Below are 22,339 nucleotides of genomic sequence, written 5' to 3' on the forward strand. Positions count from 1 at the left end.
AATTGTAGATATACTGAAGAATTGATGAAATAGGTGATATAAGAGTAATAGAAAGCTGTGCATGGTGGTGAATGCCTGTAACCCCAGCAACTCAGGAGGCAGAAGCAGGGAGATTCCAAGTTTAAGGCCAGCCTCAACATCTTAGAAACCTGTCTCAAAATAAAAAAATAAAAAGGACTGGGGATGTAGCTCAGTGGTAAAGTGCCCCTGGGTTCAATGGCCAGTCACCGCCCCCCCTCCAAGGGTAATAGGAAGAAAACTATGTTTGGAAACTATTTTAGATATTAATGTCCAAACTGCTTGAAATCCTTAGTAGTTTACAAGGAGTCCGCAAACAAAGAGTACAGAATATTCAAGTATACAGAATATATCTACTATCTATCACTGAAGAAATGGTGTGTTCTCATAGCCTCTGGGGAGAAAATTAGCTTACTGGTTTCAGAGAAGTAACTTTTAAGAAACAATTATTGAGCTGGGGGTACCCCCCCAAAAAAATTAAGGACTAGGGTTGTGCCCTAGTGGTAGAGTGCTTGCCTTACATGTGGGAGGCCCTGGGTTTGATTCTCAGCACCGCATATAAATATGTATAAAATAAAAATCCATCAACAACTAAAAAATATTTTTAAAAAATTAAATGTGGAGCCATTTCAGTTTGAAGGCCTCAGACTGTACAATTTCTATAAAACAATTCTATCGGGAAGTGACCATTTCAGAGTGAATCACCACCGCTCAGCAGGAGAAGAATGGGCTGTCAAGAATCAAAGGATGGCCCTCATTTACTACTGGCCAAGGGATACAATAATTCCTCAATGTGGCAGAATCAAAAGTTAATATCTGAATCTTACTAATAGGGTCTATGTTTTTTTTGCATATGACTGTTCTTAAGATGATTATTATTTCAGGAGTGGATCTCAGACTGCCTGAAGTCCAGGTCTACTGAAGGATGTTCCTGAGAAATTGAAAACTGGCCTTCACTTTCTATCATCTCATGATAACAGGAATGTATTAGACTGTTTTCATTTGCTCCTGATGGGCAGACAGATGTGTTGCCTGTATCTCCTCTATGATCAGGTGGGCAATAAGGTCAGGAAAGGATCCAAGAATAGCAAAGTACACTTCTCAGTTAGATTAGCCAACTGCCTCATTTTGCCTGATTTTTCTTGGTTATAACATTAAAAATCCTGAGAAAACTCCTTAGTCCCAGGCAAACCAGGATGGTTTGAAACTCCATAACTTGATCCACTCTGATGGTATAATTCTAATAAGGAACTTTGGGGGACCTTGTTTGGAAGCCTCTTGTCTGTATTCTGTCTCACATTATAAACTCTCTCAGTATGTATCTGTATCCTTTGCCAAGAAGGAAACTTTACAGCCTTTAGCTGTGTCCACAGCATCAACACCCACTCCCTGGGACAACCGCACTTAGTATCTACATAGAGAGTTCTTCCCCTATGGTATGCATCTGATGGTATTCAGAACATACCACCCCCCAAACTTACCACTTTGACATAAGAATCAACTTGAGTTAATTAACTTAGAAAAATAAACAGCAGGTGCAAGAAGATCACTTTGACTTTCCTTCTGTTTCTGAAAAGCAGATGAAATTCCTATAACTAGTCCAAGGGAAACAACATTCTTATATTCAAGGACAGGAAGTTGTGCCAGAGAGAATTATGTAAAGGCCTTGTTAAAATAACTCTTTATCTTCAGCCCTCCCATGTAATTTAGTTGCTTTGTCACACTTACTATTTTTTTTTTCTTTTTGTGGTACCGGGAATTGAACTCATGGGCACTTAACCACTAAGCCACATCTGCAGCCCTCTTTTTGTATTTTATTTAGCTGAATTGCTGAGGGCCTCACTATGTTGTTGAGGCTGGCTTTGAACTTGTGATCCTCCTGCCTCAACCTCCTGAGCTGCTGGGATTATAGACATAAGCCACCATGCCCAGCACACTTTTTTTTTTTTTAAGAGGGAGGGAGGGAGGGAGAGAGGGAGAGAGAGAGGGAGAGAGAGAGAGAGAGAGAGAGAGAGAGAGAGAGAGAGAGAGAGAGAGAGAGAATTTTTTAATATTTATTTTTTAGTTCTCGGCAGACACAACATCTTTGTATGTGGTGCTGAGGATTGAACCCGGGCCGCATGCATGCCAGGTGAGCGAGCTACCAATTGAGCCACATCCCCAGCCCCCCAGCACACTTTCTATTCTTTGATAATTCAGTATATAAGTCTTAAACTGTCTTTAGATATTCATTTCCTTATGAAGGTTCCCATGCCACATGAAACTTATATATATTTTTCCCTACTGATCTGTCTTAGGTTAAATCAATTCTCAGGCCCATCAGGGGAAAAAATCCTGAAATGGTAGAGGTAAAATTTTGTCTCCCCTACATACTCACTCATTCTCAATTCTTTTGTTTTATATATATATATATATATATATATATATCTCAATATCGTCACAAGAATGTGTGTGTGTGTGTTAAAGATAATTAGGAATGGTGATCACAAATGACAATTTGAGTCAAGATTCTCATAGCTAGAGTAAATAGACCACACATGTGTAGAGAATAATCCTTTATTTAATAGCCCTTGTCTGAAAAAGTCCAACTTTGTAGTAACTTGGAGGCAAGGGGTTATAGACTAATAGTAGAATAGACTAACAGTGAAGTTTCTATATCAGTGCAAGAATATGCAAGAATATGACCCAGGTCACGTCCAACTGATCTGATAATTGGCAGTAAAAATAGAAGTGTATCAATCTCTGGAATCCTCAGAGAGGGGAAGGAAGCTCTGTGTTGATAAGACATCAGCTTTCCTCAGCTCCTCATTCTGAGTATTGGAGGGTCTCCCTTACTTCTGTCCATCCATACTCCTCACTCCATGAATCTTTGTCACAATAAAGGTCTTGTATGTAGTCAACACTGATTTAGAGATTTTTTTAAAAAATCCTTTTCCTGCTAGTGCATGGTGATGCCCTATTCTACAGGGCATTATTTCACCACAAATATAATAACTCTGATTAAAAACTCCATAATACACAGCACCTAGACACTAAGAACCCTGCCTACCATATTAAAAAATTACATCTGTTTGGAAAGTGGGTTCCAAGTTCCAAACAACCAATTAGCAGAAACTTTTTGGGGTGTGGGGCACACAGCCATTCATGAGACTGGCATTTTAAAAATCATGTTAATATAACCTTTGTCTTAAAATGTACCAAGACAAATTTAGACATGCTATTATTTCTTTTGGCCTCCCTCTTGCCCCCTGTACTGGGGATTTACCACTGAACTACATCTCCAGTCTTTAATTTTTTTTTCCTTTGAGACAATCTCACTAAGTTGCTAAGGCTGGCCTCAAACTTGCAATCCTCCTGCCTCAGCCTCCCAAGTTGCTAGGATTAAAGGCATAAGACACAGTGCCCAGTACCTTTTAGCCTTCTCTGAAGCAGATTACTAAGAAATTCTTCATCAAAACAGGGGAATTTGTAAAGCTTAAACAGTCTGGGCAGGGGGTGGGGGTGGAAGGAGTCCTCCTATTTAAAAATTTAAAAATGTTAACTAAATTGCCAATAATTGCATTAATAATATTTGGATAAAATAAACATATTTGAAAATGTTTTCTTTCATTGATAAATTAACCAATCAGTCAATGAAATGAAAAGGGTACACTCTCTGTAAGATTAACAGGAATTTCAGAAGGGCTCCATCTGTTCACACCTGTTTACTCCTGAACTGAATACAAGACAATACAGAGATAAATGATCAGAAGCAATTGTATCTCACAGTATCTCCACTGGATGGCACTTGTATGTAACATCTTGACTTTAAACCCTATTTATCAACACATTTTCTTCCAGTTTCATTAAATGAGTTGTTGATGAAATAGCCTTAAAGCAAATCTCTTTAAAAGAAGCACAGTGGCATGTGCTTCTAATTCCAGCTACTCAGAGACTGAGGTGAAAGGACTGTGAGTTTGAAGCTAGCCTGGGCAATTTAGCAAGGCCCCTGTCTGGTGGTGGGATGGGGGTGGTGGGATGGGGTGATACGTGGAGGGAAGCAAGTGTTCCAAATACTTTTATGTCATGTCATACAGGATGGCCCAATGATTTGTTGGTTGGGTAATTAAATATGTTCAATGAATAGTTCTGTGCAAGTTTTGTTTGTTTGTTTTGTTTGAAACAGGGTCTATCTATGTTGCCTAGGCTGGCCTTGAGCTCAAGCAGTCCTCCTGCCTCTAGCTATAATTATAGGCATTTACCCAATTTAAGAAATACTCTCTTGTTTTATTTGTTTGTTGGTTGTTACTAGGGATTGAACCCAGGGATGCTCTACATCTCTAGTCTATTTTATTTTTTTTTTATTTTGAGATAGAGTCTCACTAAGTTTCTCAGGCTAGCCTCAAATTTGTGATCCTCCTGACTCCATCTCCTGAGTTGCTGGGATTATAGTGTGCATCACCATGCCTTTTTTTTTCGTATCTCTTTACATGTTGTTCCTCTGACTTTTTTTTTTTTTTACATATGTTCTTCTCCTTAATTAAGATTCAGCTATCTTATGTTATCTGAAACATCTTGGCCTACCTACTCTATTGGTGTGTCTCTTCTGACATGCTGGTATCTCCTAGTATATCCTTCATTACAATAGCTTGTAATTATTTGCTTATTTGTCTTCATGTACAACTGTAACCGCAATACCTGTCATAAATATTAAAAAGTGGAGTCTAAAAAGTTTTAACTGCATTGGTTCAGAGTCCTATGATTGCAAGGTTGAGATTGAGTCTGCTGTGGAAGATAAGAATCAATTGTAATCACACGAAAGATGAATTCACATTATCTTGTGATGTCTCCTCATAGGACCTCAAAATAAGATAGGACCCCAATCTTCTACAGACTCTTAAGAATATAGGTAAAACACAATATTAAGCAGAAAGAATAAAAGCAATCTTAGAAATAACAATCATAATACACAAAATTTAAAACTAGGGCTGGGGTTGTGGCTCAGTGGTAGAGAGCTTACCTTGCACGTGCAAGGCCCTGGGTTCAATCATTAGCACCATATAAAAATAAATAAACGAAATAAAGGCATTGTGTCCAACTGCAACTAAAAAATAAATATTTAAAAAAATTAAAACTAAACAGAGAAATACATACCAAAGAGAAATTTGTACTATCATGTTCATTGACGCATTATTCACAATAGCCAAGATAGGGAATAAACCTACATATGCATCAACAGATGAATGGATAAGGAAAATATGACATATATACACAATGGAATACTATTAGTTCAGCTTTAGAAGAAGGAAAATCTAGCCAGGCACAATGACACACAACTGTAATCCCAGCAACTCAGGAGGCTGAGATAGAAGGATCACAAGTGCAAGGCCAGTGAAGGAAATTTTGTCATTTGCAACAACATGGATGAAACTCAAAGATATTATATAAAGTGAAAGAAGCCAGGCCCAGAAAGACAAATATGGCCTGATCTCATTTATCTGTGGAATCCAAAAAAAAGTTGAACCTATAGAAGTAGAGAGTAGAATGGTGGTTCCTGGAGACTGGGGTGGGGATGTGGGAGTTGATGGAATGGGGAGATGGTGAAAGGGTACAAAGTTTCAGAGAAATAGAGGAATAACTTTTTGAGATATACTGCACAGCAGGGTGACTATAATTAATAATACTGTACAGTGTATTTTAAAACTGAATAACAAAAATAAATTTCAGATTTCTTACTAAAAATAATGGAGGTGATGAATATGTTAATTAGCTTGATTTAATTATTTTACATTGTATACATATATCCAAATGTCACATTATAGTCCATAAATATATACTTATAATTTCTCAATCAAAATAATATTAATAAAAGCAAGTAAATAAACCCATAGAGGAGTTAAGCAATAGAGGCGAAACAAAAGTTAAAAATGAGAATTAAAGGACTGATTTTAGGAATTCTCCAAGGATACCCATGAGTCAGGATAATTCTAGAAACAGGTATGGCTCAATATTGGGAATTTATTAACATAATATATTACATTCTATCTGAAATTAATATTATCATAATTCATAAAATAAGGCATTTGGAAATATTTGAAATTGATTTTTTTTGGTTTTAAAAAACAGTTAATTTAAGCACAGAGGGAAACTCTTAAACTTGGTATTTATTAGAATATTCATCATAAACAAATAGCCAAACAAATATTTGTTAAATAAAAGAATAAATAAATGGATGAAATAAAAGATTGTAGAAAGCCCAGGCATTCTTGGAAAGACTGCATTAGTTCTGGAATTATTTTCATCTTCCCTCCTCTCTTACTCTAATACCAGGAGTGGAAAGAGAAACTGGAAAAGGAAATGTCAACCCTCTAAACTGGAGATTCACAATGAAAACAATGGTCTCAGGTGGCCTAGGAAGAAAGCACCCATACCACAACAGAATAAATAAAAATTAGGGCAGAACCATCCAAACACAAGGAATAGGAAAAAAAAAAAAAGTATGGAAGGATGGCAACTGCCCAAACAACACAGGAAGAAAAGAAAAAGTCAATCTAGAAGAAAATAACTCAAGAAAAAGAAAAAAGTATCACAACTGCTTTAAGCTATAGTACAACTTAATAAGAACACAAATTCAATGTAAGTGAATTTGGATAAGAACTCAAAGACAAGCTGGTAAAACAGCATAATGAAATGAAACGATACAGTTTAAGTAGAAGGAACCAAAGAAAGAACAACACAAAATGGAATTACTACTCAGCACAGTGGCATATGCCTGGAATCTCAGAGGATAGGGAGGCTGAGGCAGGAGGATTGCAAATTCAAAGCCAGCCTCAGCAAAATCGAGGTGCTAAGCAACTCGGTGAGACCCTGTCTCCAAATAAAATACAAAATAGGGCTGGGGATGTGGAATTACTGACAGAAAAAGTTCAGACCATCATAGTGAATGCAGGTAAAAAAGAAAGAAATTATTAAAGAATTACTAGATATTATTAAAATTACTAGAAATTATTAAAGAATTACTAGATATGAAATTATTAAAGAATTACTAGATATGAAAGACAATTCTAGTCCCAAATATATATAATTGATTCCCCTGTGTAGACAACCCCAAAAGAGAGCAAAAGATATATTCCAAGGCATAATAAAGAAAAAAAAATCATGAAATGAAGAAAATAGAACACCATATTTAAGACACTTTTAATTTTTTATTATTTACTTATATAAGTTATTATTGTTATTTATTTTTGTGTGTGTGCAGTACTGGGGATTGAACCCAGGAACACTACACGACTGAGCAATATCTCCAACACTTTTTATTTTTTATTTTCAGACAAGATCTTGCTGAATTGCTAAAGCTAGACTTGGACTTATAATCTTCCTGCCTCAGCCTCCTAAATAACTAGGATTATAGGCATGTACCACCATCTCCCACAATTGCAACTTTTACCATTTTTTATATATATGGTCATTTACTTGAATTATTTTAGAATTAATTTGTGAAGATATGTTTAATTTCAATAATTCCTTTATTTTCACTTCAGTTTCTTTTTCTTTCTTTGGGATAAATTATATACATATATATTTTTTAAATATTTATTTTTTAGTTTTAGGTGGACACAATATCTTTATTTTTTACATTTATGTAGTGCTAGGATCAAACCCAGCGCCTCATGCATGCTAGGCGAGCACTCTACCACTCAGCCACAACCCCAGCCCCAAAATTATGTATATATTTTAGATTTATTTTTTTAGTTGTAGATGGACATAATACCTTTATTTTATTCATTTATTTTTATGTGGTGCTGAGGATTGAACCCAGGATCGAACACATGCTAGGCAAGTGCTCTGCCACTGAGCCACAATCACAGCCCTATATTTTAATATTTATTTTTTAGTTATAGTTGGACACAATACCTTTATTTATTTATTTATTTTATTTGGTGCTGAGGATCGAATTCAGGGCCTTGCATGTGCTAGGCGAGCGCTCTACCACTGAGCCACAACTCCAGCCCCTCACAGTCCTCTTTTTAGTTTTTAAATATTTGAAAATTTTAATTACTTCTGGTTATCTATATTGCTATATACCTACCTATCTATAGTAATATAGTACATAAAGCAGTTTTGAATGATGGCTGACAATGGTTATTTCTGGGTAAAAAACTTACAGGATTTTCAAATTCTCATCTTTATACTTTTATGTATTGTTTGAATCTTTTTAAATATTTATTTTTTTTAGTTGTAGTTGGACACAATACCTTTATTTTATTTATTTTTATGTGGTGCTGAGGATCAAACCTAGGGCCTCCCATATGCTAGGTGAGCACTCTACTGCTGAGCCACAACCTGGCCCCATGTTGTTTGAATTCTTAATGGTCATATTTAATTTTTATAAAATGGAATGATTCTTTCATAGGAAAATATGCCAAGGTGGTAAGAATTAATTCTGGGTGATGGGAGTGTGAATATTTGTTGCTTATTTTTGTAATTGTCTATTTTTAAAATTTGTCACCATATCCCATGTTTAAAAGTTTAAAAAAAGCAATTTCTCATCTGAGTACACATTTACTAGCATCCTGTAAAACTAGATGTCAGATATTCACTCAGTAGTTATTAAAGAGAGTATTTTAAAAATTTCCAACTGGTTGGACTTAATTTTTAAGTTTGTTTATTATTTTCCAGTTTTGTTACATAATGATAAGAGAATATAACTTGTAGGATTTCTACTATTTGGAACATATAATGCTTATAATGTTTTCTTGGTGACAATTTTTGATAAATTTTGACCAATAAAACTAGAACAGGGTCACTTCAGGTGGAAATGTAAAATGGTACATCTGCTGTAAAAAAAATGCTCTGGTAGTTTCTCAAAGATTAAGCATAGGCCTGGGGCTGTAACTCATCACTTGCCTCACATATGTGAGGCACTGAGTTTGATCCTCAGCACCACATAAAAATAAACAAATAAAAAGATATTGTGTCCATTTACAACTAAAAAATATTTTTAAAAGATTAAGCATAAAGTTACCATATAATACTGGAATTCTACTCAAGAATATACCTAAGAGAAATGAAAACATGTACTCATGTACAAACTTATGTACATATGTTCATAGCAATATTATTCACAATAGCCAAAAAATGAAAAGTATATAAATTCACTAACTGTTGAAAGATAAATAAAAAGTGATATATCCATACAAAGGAATGTTATTATCAACATTTTATTTGGAAATAGAAAGATATGAATCTAGAAAACACTACACATGAACCTAGAAAACATTATAAGAATACATATTGTATCATTCCATTCATATGAAATGTCCAAAATAGGCAAAGCTGTACTGACGGAAAGTACATTAGTGGTTGTTGAGGACTGGAGATTGGAGGAAAATGGGGAGTGACTATTTTTTTAATATTTATTTCATAGTTTTCAGTGGACACAACATCTTTATTTTATTTTTATGTGGTGCTGAGGATCGAACCCTGCGCCCCGTGCATGCCAGGCGAGTGCCCTACCGCTTGAGCCACATCCCCAGCCCGGGAGTGACTGTTAATTGGAATGCAATTTCTTTAGGGGATGATGGGAATATTATAAAACTGATTGTTTAGATGGTTGCATAATTTTGTAAATATACTACAAACCATTTAATTGTATATTCTCAATGTGTGTAAGGCATTTAATGGCCCTCAAAGATATCAGGTCCTAATTCATGAATTTATAAATGTTATCTTATATTGGAAAAGAGTTTTTGTAGATGTGATTAAATTAAGGGTTTTGAGATTGGAGATTATCCTGAATTATCCAGGTGGGCCCTAAATGTGATCACATATATCCTTAGAAAAAGGAGATTTCTCAGAAAGAAGAGGAGGAGGCAACCTGGCTACAGAGACAGAGATTGGTGATGCTGTCACAAATAATGGAATATCATCTGCTATCAGAAGCAGGAAGGGAGACGGAACAAATTATCAGAGGAAGAGCAGCCCTTCCAACATCTCAATTTTGACCCAAATGATCCTGATCTTGGACTTCTTTCTCAGAAATGGGAGAGAATATATTTTTGTTGTTTTAAGCCACTAAATTTGTGCTAATTTGTTACAACAGCCATAAAAAACACAGTGACTTTTATTTCAATAAAGCTGTTCCCAAAAGTTTTAATATCTCCATAATTATTATACAGTTTTTGTTTATTTAACTTTGCATTTTTAATACAATTTTCTTTTGTATTTTCTGTTACAATGTGCAATAAGTTCATAAAGTTTAAGAGAGTTCTATTTTCTCTACTATCCTGAAATTTTAAATTTTGTAACTTTTTTTAGTACTGGAGGTTGAACCCAGGGGTGCTTTACCAATGAGTTATATCCCCACCTTTTTTTAAAGAGAAAGAGTCTCACTAAATTGCTCAGGCTGGGCTCAAACTTGTGATCTTCCTGCTTTAGCCTCCTGAGTCATTGGGTATATAGACATGTGTCACTGTGCCCAGTTAAACATAACATTCTAACATTTAAAAATATAAAAAATGGTGTTGGTCCCATTAAACTATTTTAAATCTTCAAACTTACTCAATTTTTTTGGTTTGCTTATTTTGTTTATCTGCTATTCATTTAAATGAATAGCAAATAAATTATTTTTTTGTTACTTAATATTAGTCATTTTGCTTATAAAGTATATGTAGTTTTCCACCTCCCCAGTTATCAAAAACCACTAATCATCAGATGGACCATTGATTTAAAGTCAGATTTGGGGAGTTGGAGAAGAGGGGAAAAATACTATTTCATCAAACACACACATTGAGCTATAAAATGCATCTTGATTTTAGAAATACTGAAGGAAAACACTCATCTTAGAATTGGAGAAATACTATAGCTTGGATTTCTTTTCTTTTCTTTCTTTCTTTTTTTCTTTCTTTCTTTCTTTCTTTCTTTCTTTCTTTCTTTCTTTCTTACTAGCCCTTTTGATTTTTCATTTTGAGTCAGGGTCTTACTAAGTTGCCCAGGCTGGTCTGGAACTTGTGATCCTCCTGCCTCAAGTCTCTGGAATTATAGGTGAGCATCACTGCAGCTGGCTGGACTTGGTTTTAGAAGTCTCCAATCACATAGAAGAGTGGAAGAAGTTACATTTTAACATGCTATTGCTAAAAAAGTTCAAGATCATGCTTTAAAGAATATTAACATAGATAAATGATTAAGAGATGAAGTTAAGTGAAAAAGTAGAACACAGAATTGTATATGAGGCATGACTGAAACTCTATTAGAAAAAAACAAAATTAAACTAAAATCTCATATGTTTCACTATGAATATAATAGACACTATGTGGCACAAGGGTCATTTGGAGTCAGCTCAGTCACTTATATCACATGTGAACTTGAGGAAATTGTTCCATCTTCCTGCCATATTTGCAAAATGAGGATAATAATTTTCGTAAGAATTACTTAAGAAAGTACATGTAATATCCTTAGTACAGTGTGTGGCACATAAAAAACATGATTAAAAAATCTGAACCATTGTTATTATCCAAAGAAAAATATCACAGAGGCTGGGGATGTGGCTCAAGCGGTAGCGTGCTTGCCTGGCATGCGTGCGGCCCGGGTTCGATCCTCAGCACCACATACAAACAAAGATGTTGTGTCCGCCAAAAACTAAAAAATAAATATTAAAAATTCTCCCCATCTCTCTCTCACCTCTCTCTTTAAAAAAAAAAAATCACAGTGTTAACAGTGACTATTAGTAGAATCATGGATTTAATTTTTTTTTCTTCTTTATACTTTCCACCTTTAATTTTCTATAATGAGCCTATATTACTTTCTTATTGGGATATAATTCATATATGATAAAATTCATATATTACTCTTATAATTAAAAAAATAGAAAACTTTTATAAATTGTTCTCTTGTAGGAAAACTAATAAAAGATAATTAGGAAAGTAGCACCAAGAATCACTGTTTTGCAAAGTAATTTAAGCTATGGGATAAAGTGATAAAGCCTCAGCTATTCCTGAATTATTTTAATACTATTGTTTGTTCTACATATTTTTGTTTTGAGTCATTTATCTCAATTTTAATTCTGGGATTTCAACTTAAGGAGGTGACTGAATGTTGATGTGGAGAGGAATGAAATCATTAAAAGAAGATTTTTATTACTTACAGTTTCCAAGAGAAGGCATCATGTCATGCCATACAATAACAGGGAAAGCATCAGGTTTTGTTTAGGAGGCAAAAGCAGAAAGGAGCAAAGGGAAAGCCTAAATAAGAGTCTTTATGGGGGTTTCTACAGGACATATAAGGCAAATCAGGGAAAATAGTTTGGAAATTACTAGTTTGAATAATTCTGGCAATCTTTACAGCATAGGAGCCATTCACTAGCTCTTTGGGTTGATTTAGCCCAGGTAACAGCCAATCAGCAGATAGCTCCTGGTAGCTGACTTGGCTTGTGAAAATTAGTAAAGATGTGGCTCTGTGCTGGAGGTATAGGTCAGTTAAAGTGCTTGCCTAGCATGCACAGGGCCCTGGATTCAATCTCCAGCCCCCCCCACCCCCACCTTGTCCCATGCACCAAAAAAAGAGAAGAAGAAGTTGGTTCATAGTAAGGATTCTACATCACAGTTGAGATATAAGTAACTGGCGATTAGTTTGAACCTGTGACTAATGAATGGCAAAGAGAGAACCTAAGAAAACACAATGAGAATACAACTGAGATAAAAATTTGCCAAATTCTGATTCATACAAAAATGAAGGATTCCAGAAATCCTTCATACAGAACTTTGAAACTGTATAAGGTGCTTAGTCTTCACCTTCAATGGAGCAAGGGTGAATGGAAAAAGAAAAAGAAAGAAAATTAGACTTTGAGACTAATGTCATTAGAGGAGAAAAACAAGGGGAAATAGGAAAACATGAAAAATATATAAACACAGACTATAAAAGACTCAGAATTTTGGTATCATTAAATTGCTTCTTTCACTTATTGCATGAAAATAGAATCCTACTTTCTCAGATATAATATTAAGTAGACTTTGAAACCAAACAATCTAAATACAAATTTCCCAATTTGATTGATTGTGAGACCATGTGCAAGTTATTTAACCTTTCTAAACCTCAATGTTTTCATCAATAACAGTAGAAGATTACAAGAGAGCGAGCGAGCAGATGTAAGAGTTGCTGAGCAGATTCCTCAAGTTCATGTATGGAAAATTTAGAACAGTGTCTGGCCCATGAAAATGCTTTGTAAGTTTTAGATCTGATTATTATTTGTATAACTAGATTTATTGAATATAAGATGCAGGTTTTTCTTGATCTTACCAGAAGGTGTCAGTGAAAGTTTTTCACATTTTCATATCATGAGTGCCACTGAAATAAATTATGACTTTGCTTTAAGATGTAGCCTAATTGCAGAGAGTTAATTTAAAAAAAAAATTTTTTTTGGTAGTACTAGGGATTGAACTCAAGGTCGTTCTACCACTGAGCTACATCCACAGACCTTTTAATCTTTTGAGATAGAGTCTCAACAAGTTGCAGAGGCTGGCCTTGAACCTGTCATCCTTTTGCTCAGCCTCCCAAGTTTCTGGGATTACAGACATGCACCACTGTGCCTGGCTAGAGGGGTTAAAATATCTTAAAGTGCATCCCTTAAAAACTGATCAAGAGGGATGGGGTTGTGGCTCAGTGGTAGAGTGCTCGCCTAGCATGCATGAAGCACTGGGTTTGATCTTCAGCACCACATAAATGTAAAATAAAGATATTTTGTCCACCTAAAACTTAAAAAAATAAATATTAAAAAAAAAACTGATCAAGGGCTGGGGATATATCTCAGTTGGTAGAGTGCTTGCCTCACATGCACAAGGCCCTGGGTTTAATCCCCAGCACCACACACACACACAAAAATAAGTTTCTATGATCTTATTTCATTCTAAGTTAATATATATGTGACATCTACCAAAAGATAGTTGAAACTAATAGAATGATTCAAACATTAAATAATATAACTTCTTACTTCTGAAAATTCCGTTTTGTTCAATCCTGATTCTACGGAGTCAGTAAAATCCAATTGTTTGCAATGTGATTCTAATTTGGGGATAAAAATGTTTGCTAGTTAGTTTGGTTATAGTTTGGTTATAATATAGTCATATTTTGTATTTATATTCTAGTACTTAAAAGAATATAAAATTATTTCTTAACTAATATTTACCCATAAAGTAAATGATATATAGTTGGGTAGCTTTCCAATTATTACAGAATTATTATTTTTCCTGGCTTTTATTTAACCCAGCAACCCAACTAGTAAAGAGAATAAAGCTAAATTTTTAATAACTGGGTTGAGATAAAGCAGAAACACATATGCACAATCATATAAAAGACTATAAAAACATTTGTATTAATTTATGCTAGCATTTATGCTAGGATAATCTAAATCAAAACACCTCTGTAAACTTCCATTTAAAAATCTTTTTTGGCCTTAATGTTTCTTAAATTAACTAGTAATATTTATTATATGGTTAGTAAAACATTCAAATAATACAAAAATATGAGCAGCAAAACGTGAATATCCTCTTTTCCCTCTAGTCCCCCATGTGCACACTCATTCCTCTCTGTCCCAGAAGTAATCACTGTCACCAGCTTGTCACCATCCTTTCAGCAACCCTTCCTATGCATTTCCATATGTGTATGTGTACACGGACATATATATTTTTTCTCTAAATGAATATGATAATTTTGATCTGCAACTTGCTTTTTCACTTACCACTCATTGTAGATCTTTTCATAAATAGCTGGAGCTCAGGGGTAAAGTTTGAAATGGAATATGGATTGGGAGTCATCATTGCAGTTACAGATTTGAATAAGAAAACAAAGGGAGTGGGTAGTATATAAAGTGAGTCAAAAGGGAAACTCTGGAAAACAACATTTAAGGTTTAAGCAAAATAAGAACCAAGAGGAAAAATGCAAGAGGTGATCAAAGATAGAAGAAAAACATAAAGAGAAAATGATATCACAAAAGCTAAGCAAAAAGTTTTATGAGTAACAGAGTGGTCAACAATAGTGAATTTGGCAGTTAGTTCAAGTAAACGTTTTTAAACTTCCATTTGATATGTCACTTACGTAATCCTTATTGATCTTACCAAGAGAGGAAAATAATTCTATGAAAGCTCATGATGAATGAACCAACAAACTGGCTTCTTCTACTTCTAACAGTAACTCTTCCTGCCTTTCCTGGACTGGCACAAGGGCCCAGGAAAGATTTTTCAGTTATTCTTGGATTTTGTGACTGCTATTTGTATCAGTTATTGTGGCCATGAAGACTCATATAAGCTTATGCATTAAATGCCAATATCCCTATTTCAGACCTTTTTTTAAGCTCCAGAAAATTATGCAAACTAGACTGGCTTCTACCAGTAATAGCTGCTATGAATGTTCACACATATCCTCTGATTGGACTTTGAGTAACTTAAGGAAAGGAAGTATGTCTTTGCTTTCTTTGTCCCCTCACAATATCTGGAACTAAGGAAGGATTTGATAAATATTGAATGAATGGATGGATGATATAGAAAATAAATATGGGGGATAGTAGGGGATAGGAAAGGTAGCAGAATACAACAATTACTAATAGGGCATTATGTAAAATTGTGGATGTGTAACCAACGTGATTCTGCAATCTGCATTTGGGGTAAAATTGGGGGTTCATAACCCACTTCAATCTAATGTATGAAATATGATATGTCAAGAGCTTTGTAATGTTGTGAACAACCAATAAAAAAAAATAAATTTTTAAAAAAAGGTATCCTGTAATAGAATTTTATAATGTAAGAAATAGCTTTATTACATATTGGACAATGAAATCATCATCAAGCATTAAATAATACTAAATAAGTTTAATGAAAAGGACAATTTCTGAAATAGTCATCTAGTTATCTAAGATTTATCATGCAAATATCACACAATACAATATTGTGTTTCTCCTCAGACTTGTCAATGGTGGGTGACATTTTGGGAAGACACAGTAAAATAATCAGTCTAATAGATAAATGGCTTACGGGAAAAAAAAATACTATAAGAAAGGAGTAGGGACTGGGATTGTGGCTCAGCGGTAGAGCGCTCACCTAGCACATGAGAGGCCCTGGGTTCTACCCTCAGCACCACTAAAAATAAAATAAAGATATTGTATCCAACTACAACTAAAAAATAAATATTAAAAAAAGAAAGGAGTAAAGAGGAGAAATAATTACTATCAACTGGAGTAGCTTGGAATTTCTCTAATGTTCATTAGGATCCTAATAGTGTTGTCTTTACTCACTCCTTCTGTACCCCCATCCAAAATAAATAAACACAGGAAGTTGTTTCAAGAATTTCTGAAATAAGAGTGGAGGTTGAGCTCACAGGAGAATTACAGTTTTGGGATAGGCTGAGAACAGGGAAGAGAAAAAAGGTTGTCACTGACACAAGGTCCAAATCACATTTGGGGACCAGTGATCAAGAGGAGGAGAAGCATATTTCATTTTAAAAAGTGAGAACAGACTTCAAATATTGTCACAATCTATTGTTATCATTGTAATAAGTAGTTAAAAATAAATTGAAATTGAAAAAAAATCAGCTGGATCTAAATTATGTAAATTTCAGGACTCAAAGTCTAGTTCTTTATGTAACAAAGTCATATTTGTGTGTATATATGTGTGTGTGTGTGTGTGTGTGTGCCTAGTTTCACATAAAGAAATCTTTCCAAAAACAAATGCATCAAATCTATGATTCGCCATAGGGGTGGTACTCTCCCACTCTCCCAGCACTCTGCATGGTGGGAATTTGTGGGAGAGTTTTTGTAATTACAATAATGGAGAGTAGGTGTAGAGGCAGAACCCCTGCAATTTCTGCAAAATTAAGGCTTTCCCCTTCCTGTCAGACATTCAAGTAAGTGAAAAATCTGCTTATAGCAATTTTGAATCTAGAACTCAATTCTATTTTATATATAAACACAGAGTAGAATTTTGCTGTCATCTTTGTTTTTTGGTGCTGGGGATTAAACTGAGGGCCTCATTCATGCTATGCACAAGCTTTACCACTGAGCTACACCCCCAGCCCCTAATTTTGCTGTTTAATTTTCCAAGAATGTAACTACTGTGAAAATTTGAGGGAGGTTTAAATGTAAAATTCATCTTGGAACTTAACTAGGAGTTGTTCACCATTTCAGAGAATTGTGTTATAGGAGCTAACATATAAATTATGTCTGAACTCTAATACAATACATCTATGTCAGTCTGAATTTGTAGCTCTCCCTGTCATGGGATATTCTCTCTCTCTCTCTCTCTCTCTCTCTCTCTCTCTCTCTCTCACACACACACACACACACACACACACACACACAGACACACACATACACACACAATTGGATATAATTTTACTTTCCACATATCTAAACACTCATGATAAGTAGGTCTAACTATTGTATTATGTCTTCTAGTGAAGTTGTAACCAAACATTTATATATTGAAATCACAAATATGATATTGTATGTTCCTTTTTAAATTCTCTAAGTATGGCATAGGTTAATAAGGAGATGCAATACAGGGCTGAGATTGTAACTCAGTGATAGAACACTAGGTTCTATTCTCAGCACCACATATAAGTAAATAAATTCAATAAAGGTCCATCAACGACTAAAAAAAATTTAAAAAGGTGCAATACAGTGGGGCATTGGACTAAAAGAATTGAGAATGATTGATAACTTTTCTATATTGTCTGGATAGAACAGAAGAGCATAATTCATCTATAAAAAGTGCTTTCAATAACATCAGTTTTAATATCAACGCTTCATCTGAATTCAGTGCCCTCCCTGCAAAAAGAGAAAAATAAAAATACCATAGTAGTAGGCATACTTACCAAGCTCGAATTCTGGCTTTTGGAAAAAATCATGAAGAACATTTTGAATCTGCAAATCAGAAAAAAAAGGAAGGTAGGAAGGAAGAAAGAAAAAAGGAGACAAAATAAAAGGTAAGGAAAGGAACCAAATATTAATCCTCAATTATCACACATATAGTATTTTAGACTAAAAGTCATCTATAGTCTTTCTGTCTTAAGTGTTCTGTAATCTTTCTAACCCAAGGACAGAAATAGCAACAATTTACGTTTAGTTTAGAGAATATGTCAAGGTATATGAAGTGCTTTCATATGCACTCAGTGATTCCCAACTTTTTGTGAAAGAACTGGGATGCTGAGAGTGATACTGTTTTGCCCCCGTCCTGGATAACATTTCTAGCTAATGCTCTAACACTGGGCATTGTATTCCATGACTAAACACTCAAAGTCACTCCAGGTGAACTGGGCTGCATGAAATAACCACACAGAAACAGAGAAATACCTTTTTCTTTGGGTCCTGTAATGGATCCTCCAACCTTAGGGGTCCGTGGAAAGAGAGAGGAGCATGTGCTGAACCCTTTTATTGGGAAGAAGCCATTCAAATGAGGCAAGGAATAGGATTACAAGGGAACAGGGGAGTGTAGCTCAACCTCTCTGGGTGCCGCCTACTCCTAGGGCCACTCCCAGGGCCACACCTTATTACTTGATGGAGAGAAAAGCCTGAGTCACCAGTGCACTACTGGCACTAAGGTGCCAGACTATACTGATCTTTCAGATCCCCATGATGCATCAGAACTTAAAGGTGCCTGCATTTGGACTGGCTCCCCACAGAGCATGGTGGAGCTAAGACACATTTAGCAACCAGTTTGGCCATCCTAAGAATCCTCTATTCTTCCTTATTCTTTGATTATTGAAAATAAAATTTCAGAGTTCTTGTAAGTCCATTTTTTTTTTTTGAACTGGGGATTGAGCTTAGGGGCACTAGACCACTGAGCTACAACCCCAGCCCTATTTTGTATTTTTACTTAGAGACAGGGTCTCACTGAGTTGCTGAGTGCCTCACTTTTTACTGAGGCTGGCTTTGAACTCTCGATCCTCCTGCCTTAGTCTCCCAAGCTGCTGAGATTACAGGTGTGCACCGCTGCACCTGACTCTTGTTGGTTCATTTTTAAAAATATATTTCATTTTCTTTAGAGACGTTTTAGGTTTACAGCAAAATTGAGAGGACAGTACAGAGAGTTCCCATATGCTCCCTACCCCACCCCTACAACAGCCTTTTCCACTGTCAACATCCTGCACTAGGATAGTACATTTGTTACAGTTGATGAACCTACATTAATGCCTTATTATCACTCAAAGACCCTAGTTTATATTAGGAGTCACTCTTGGTGTTATACATTCTATGGGTTTTGACAAATGTATGACAAGTATCCACTATAATAGTACAGTTTCACTATCCTAAAAATCCTCTGTATTCCACCTATTTATCCTTCCTGACCGCTCTGACTCCTGGCAACCACTAACCTTTTTACTGTCTTCATGGTTTTTTCCTTTTCTAGAATGTCATGTAGTTAGGATCATCCCATAAGTAGCCTTTTCAGATTGGCTTCTTCCACTTAATGTGATGCACTTAAGTTTCTCCATGTCTGATTGTTTGTTTGTTTCAGTAGTGGGTATTAAACCCAGGGCCTTGGAAACGCTGGACAAGTGCTCTACCGTGAACTACACTCCCAGTCCTTCTGGTTTTTTATTTTGAGACAGGATTTCGCTAAGTTGACCAGGCTGGCCTCAAACTTGTAATCCTCCTGCCTCAGACTTCCAAGTCACTGGAATTACAGACATATGCCACTATGCCTGACCCACATCTCCAGAACTTTTCATTTTGCAAACCTGAAACTCTGTACTCACTAAATAAAAACACTTCCCTTCACCTTTTCCCAGGCTTTGGCAACTATCTTTCTACTTCCTATTTTCTGAATTTAACTACTTCAGATATCTCATGTAAGTGAAATAATTTAGTATTTGTCTTTTAAGAATATGTTTAGTTTTATAGAAGACTGACAAACTGTCTTTCAGAGTGGCTGTACTATTTTGCATTCCCACCAACAATGAATGACAGTTCTTGCTACTCTACATTCTAGCCAGCATGACAGCAGTGTTTTGTGTTTTGAATTTTGGCCATTCTAACAGGTGTGTACTAGTATCTCACTGCTGTTTTATTCTGAAATTCATTAATGACATATGATATTGGGCACTGTCTCATAGGTTTATTTGACATCTGCATTTTTTTTGAAGTATCTATTCAGTGAAGTATCTATTTAGGACTTTTGCCCATATTTTAACAGGGCTATTTGTTTTTGTATTTTTCAGTTTTAAGAATTCTTTGTACGTGTGTTGGATAATGCTCTTTTATCAGCAATGTTTTTTTTTTTTTTTTTTTTTTTTTGCTAATATTTCTTGTTGGTGTGTGGCTTGTCATCCTTGGTCCATTTTCGATCATGCACCTTAAATTGAAATATACTTGGCATTGGATTTAACAATTTAAACATTTTCAAATCTATCCACATCTAAAAGAAAATAATTATTAGAGTATAGTTATTCTCTAAAATTAAGAGACAAAAGCAGTCACATACACAACAAACAAATAAAATCTCCATTTGTAACGATTAGTTTGTAAACCATTTGTAATGATTAGTTTGTAAACCATTGCCAGAATCATGATTTTAGGAATCCAGCTAGATTTTTTTAAATGTTTATGAGAAAATTACAGGAATCAATTCTCATTGACCAGATAGGTCAAGATTAATTTACTTCAGCAGTACTGAAATATTGAAGAGAGGTTTCTGGCATTCCACTCAGTATTCTAGCAAGTACCCTCTTACCACTCACCCCCAAACCCATTACATACACCCTGCTGTCTTACCACTACGGTAGGAATCATTCCTCTAGGGTCTAGAATCCATTCATCAAATTGTTCCTGCAGAGCCTGTTTCCGCACGCTGGCCACCTTGACTTTGATTGTGTTTATGTGGACTCTTTGTTCTCTTTTCTGTGAAACATTCTCCTTCATCTTAGATACTCTGAAGGATGTAGAGACAGAAAACATTAAGACTTTTGGACTTAGTTCAGATTGTTCAAATAACAGAAAACAAGAATCCAGAGTTCCATCTAAACTTTGTACCTGTCTTTTCTCCGTGAAATCTTTCTTGATGTAAGCAGGCAAGTGAGCCCTTCTTCCTCAGCACTTTTGCCACATTTGGCAAAAGATCTGAAAAGTTTGTCAAAAAGACATCTGCACTATATGTTTACTACTCACACTAGCCAACTTATGGAATCAACCTCAGTGTTCAACAACAGATGAATGGATAAAGAAAATGTGATACATGAGCACAACAGAATATTATATAGCCTCTAAATAAAGAAAAGTCTGCCCTTTGTGACAACATAAATATAATTGGAGAATTATGCTAAGTGAAATAAGCCAAGCAGAGAAAACAAACACATCATGTTCTCACTTATACATGGAATATAAAACAACAGAACTCAAAGAAGCAGAGGTTAAGGGCATATGAGGTGAGTGAGGAGAGATAATGGTCAAAGGATGCAAAATTTCAGATAGGAGGAACAAGTTTTCTAAAGAGCCATTGCATACCAATACAAAGGAAAGTTCATTGAATGGAGTTCATTCCTTAAAAGAAGAAAAAGTCAATAAATAAATGACTTAACATTACATCTCAAAGCCCTAGAAAAAGAAGAACAAATCAACACCAAAAGCAGCAGAAGACAGGAAGTAATTAAAATCAGAGCTAAAATCAATGAAATTGAAACAAAAGAAACAATTGAAAAAATTGACAGAACAAAAAGTTGGTTCTTTGGAAAAAAGAAATAAAATTGATAGACCTTAGCCATGCTAAAAAGAGAAGAAGAGAGAAAACTCAAATTACTAACATATGTGATGAAAAAGGAAATATCACAACAGACACTACAGAAACACAGAAGATAATTAGAAATTATTTTGAAAACCTATACTCCAATAAAATAGAAAATATTGAAAGCATCGACAAATTTCTAGAGTCATATAATTTGCCCAAATTGAACCAGGATGATACACACAATGTAAACAAGTGACGAGATAGTAGACACCATCAAAAGTCTACCAACCAAGAAAATCCCAGGACCAGACAGATACACAGCTGAGTTCTACAGGACCTTCAAAGAAGAATAATACCAATACTCTCCAATTTATTTCAGGAAATAGAAAAAGAGGAGGAACTTCCAAACTCATTATATGAGGTCAATATCACTCTGATTTCAAAACCAGGCAAAGACACGTCAAAGAAAGAAAACTTCAGACCAATATCTCTAATGAACATAGATGCAAAAATTCTCAATAAAATTCTGGGTCTAATACAAAAACATATCAAAAAGATCATGCACCATGATCAAGTGGGATTCATCCCAGGGATGCAAGGTTGGTTCAACATATGGAAATCAATAAATTACAATAAAT

General features: G+C 35.1%; 1 protein-coding gene across 1 annotated transcript in view; it reads right to left on the reverse strand.

The window, feature by feature from the left end:
- The window catches only part of EFCAB5 (EF-hand calcium binding domain 5), a gene marked incomplete at both ends in the record, with an annotated part of 153,456 nt that overhangs the window by 92,393 nt on the left and 38,724 nt on the right, over positions 1 to 22,339 (reverse strand). The window contains 3 exons of the mRNA XM_081269962.1: positions 13,982 to 14,052; positions 17,854 to 17,902; positions 20,753 to 20,909. Coding sequence (XP_081126088.1) covers positions 13,982 to 14,052; positions 17,854 to 17,902; positions 20,753 to 20,909 — 277 coding nt within the window. The remainder of the gene's footprint in view (positions 1 to 13,981; positions 14,053 to 17,853; positions 17,903 to 20,752; positions 20,910 to 22,339) is intronic.

The sequence above is a fragment of the Spermophilus citellus genome, assembly GCF_964194105.1.
Source record: "Spermophilus citellus genome assembly, chromosome: 17".
Lineage (NCBI taxonomy): Eukaryota > Metazoa > Chordata > Mammalia > Rodentia > Sciuridae > Spermophilus > Spermophilus citellus.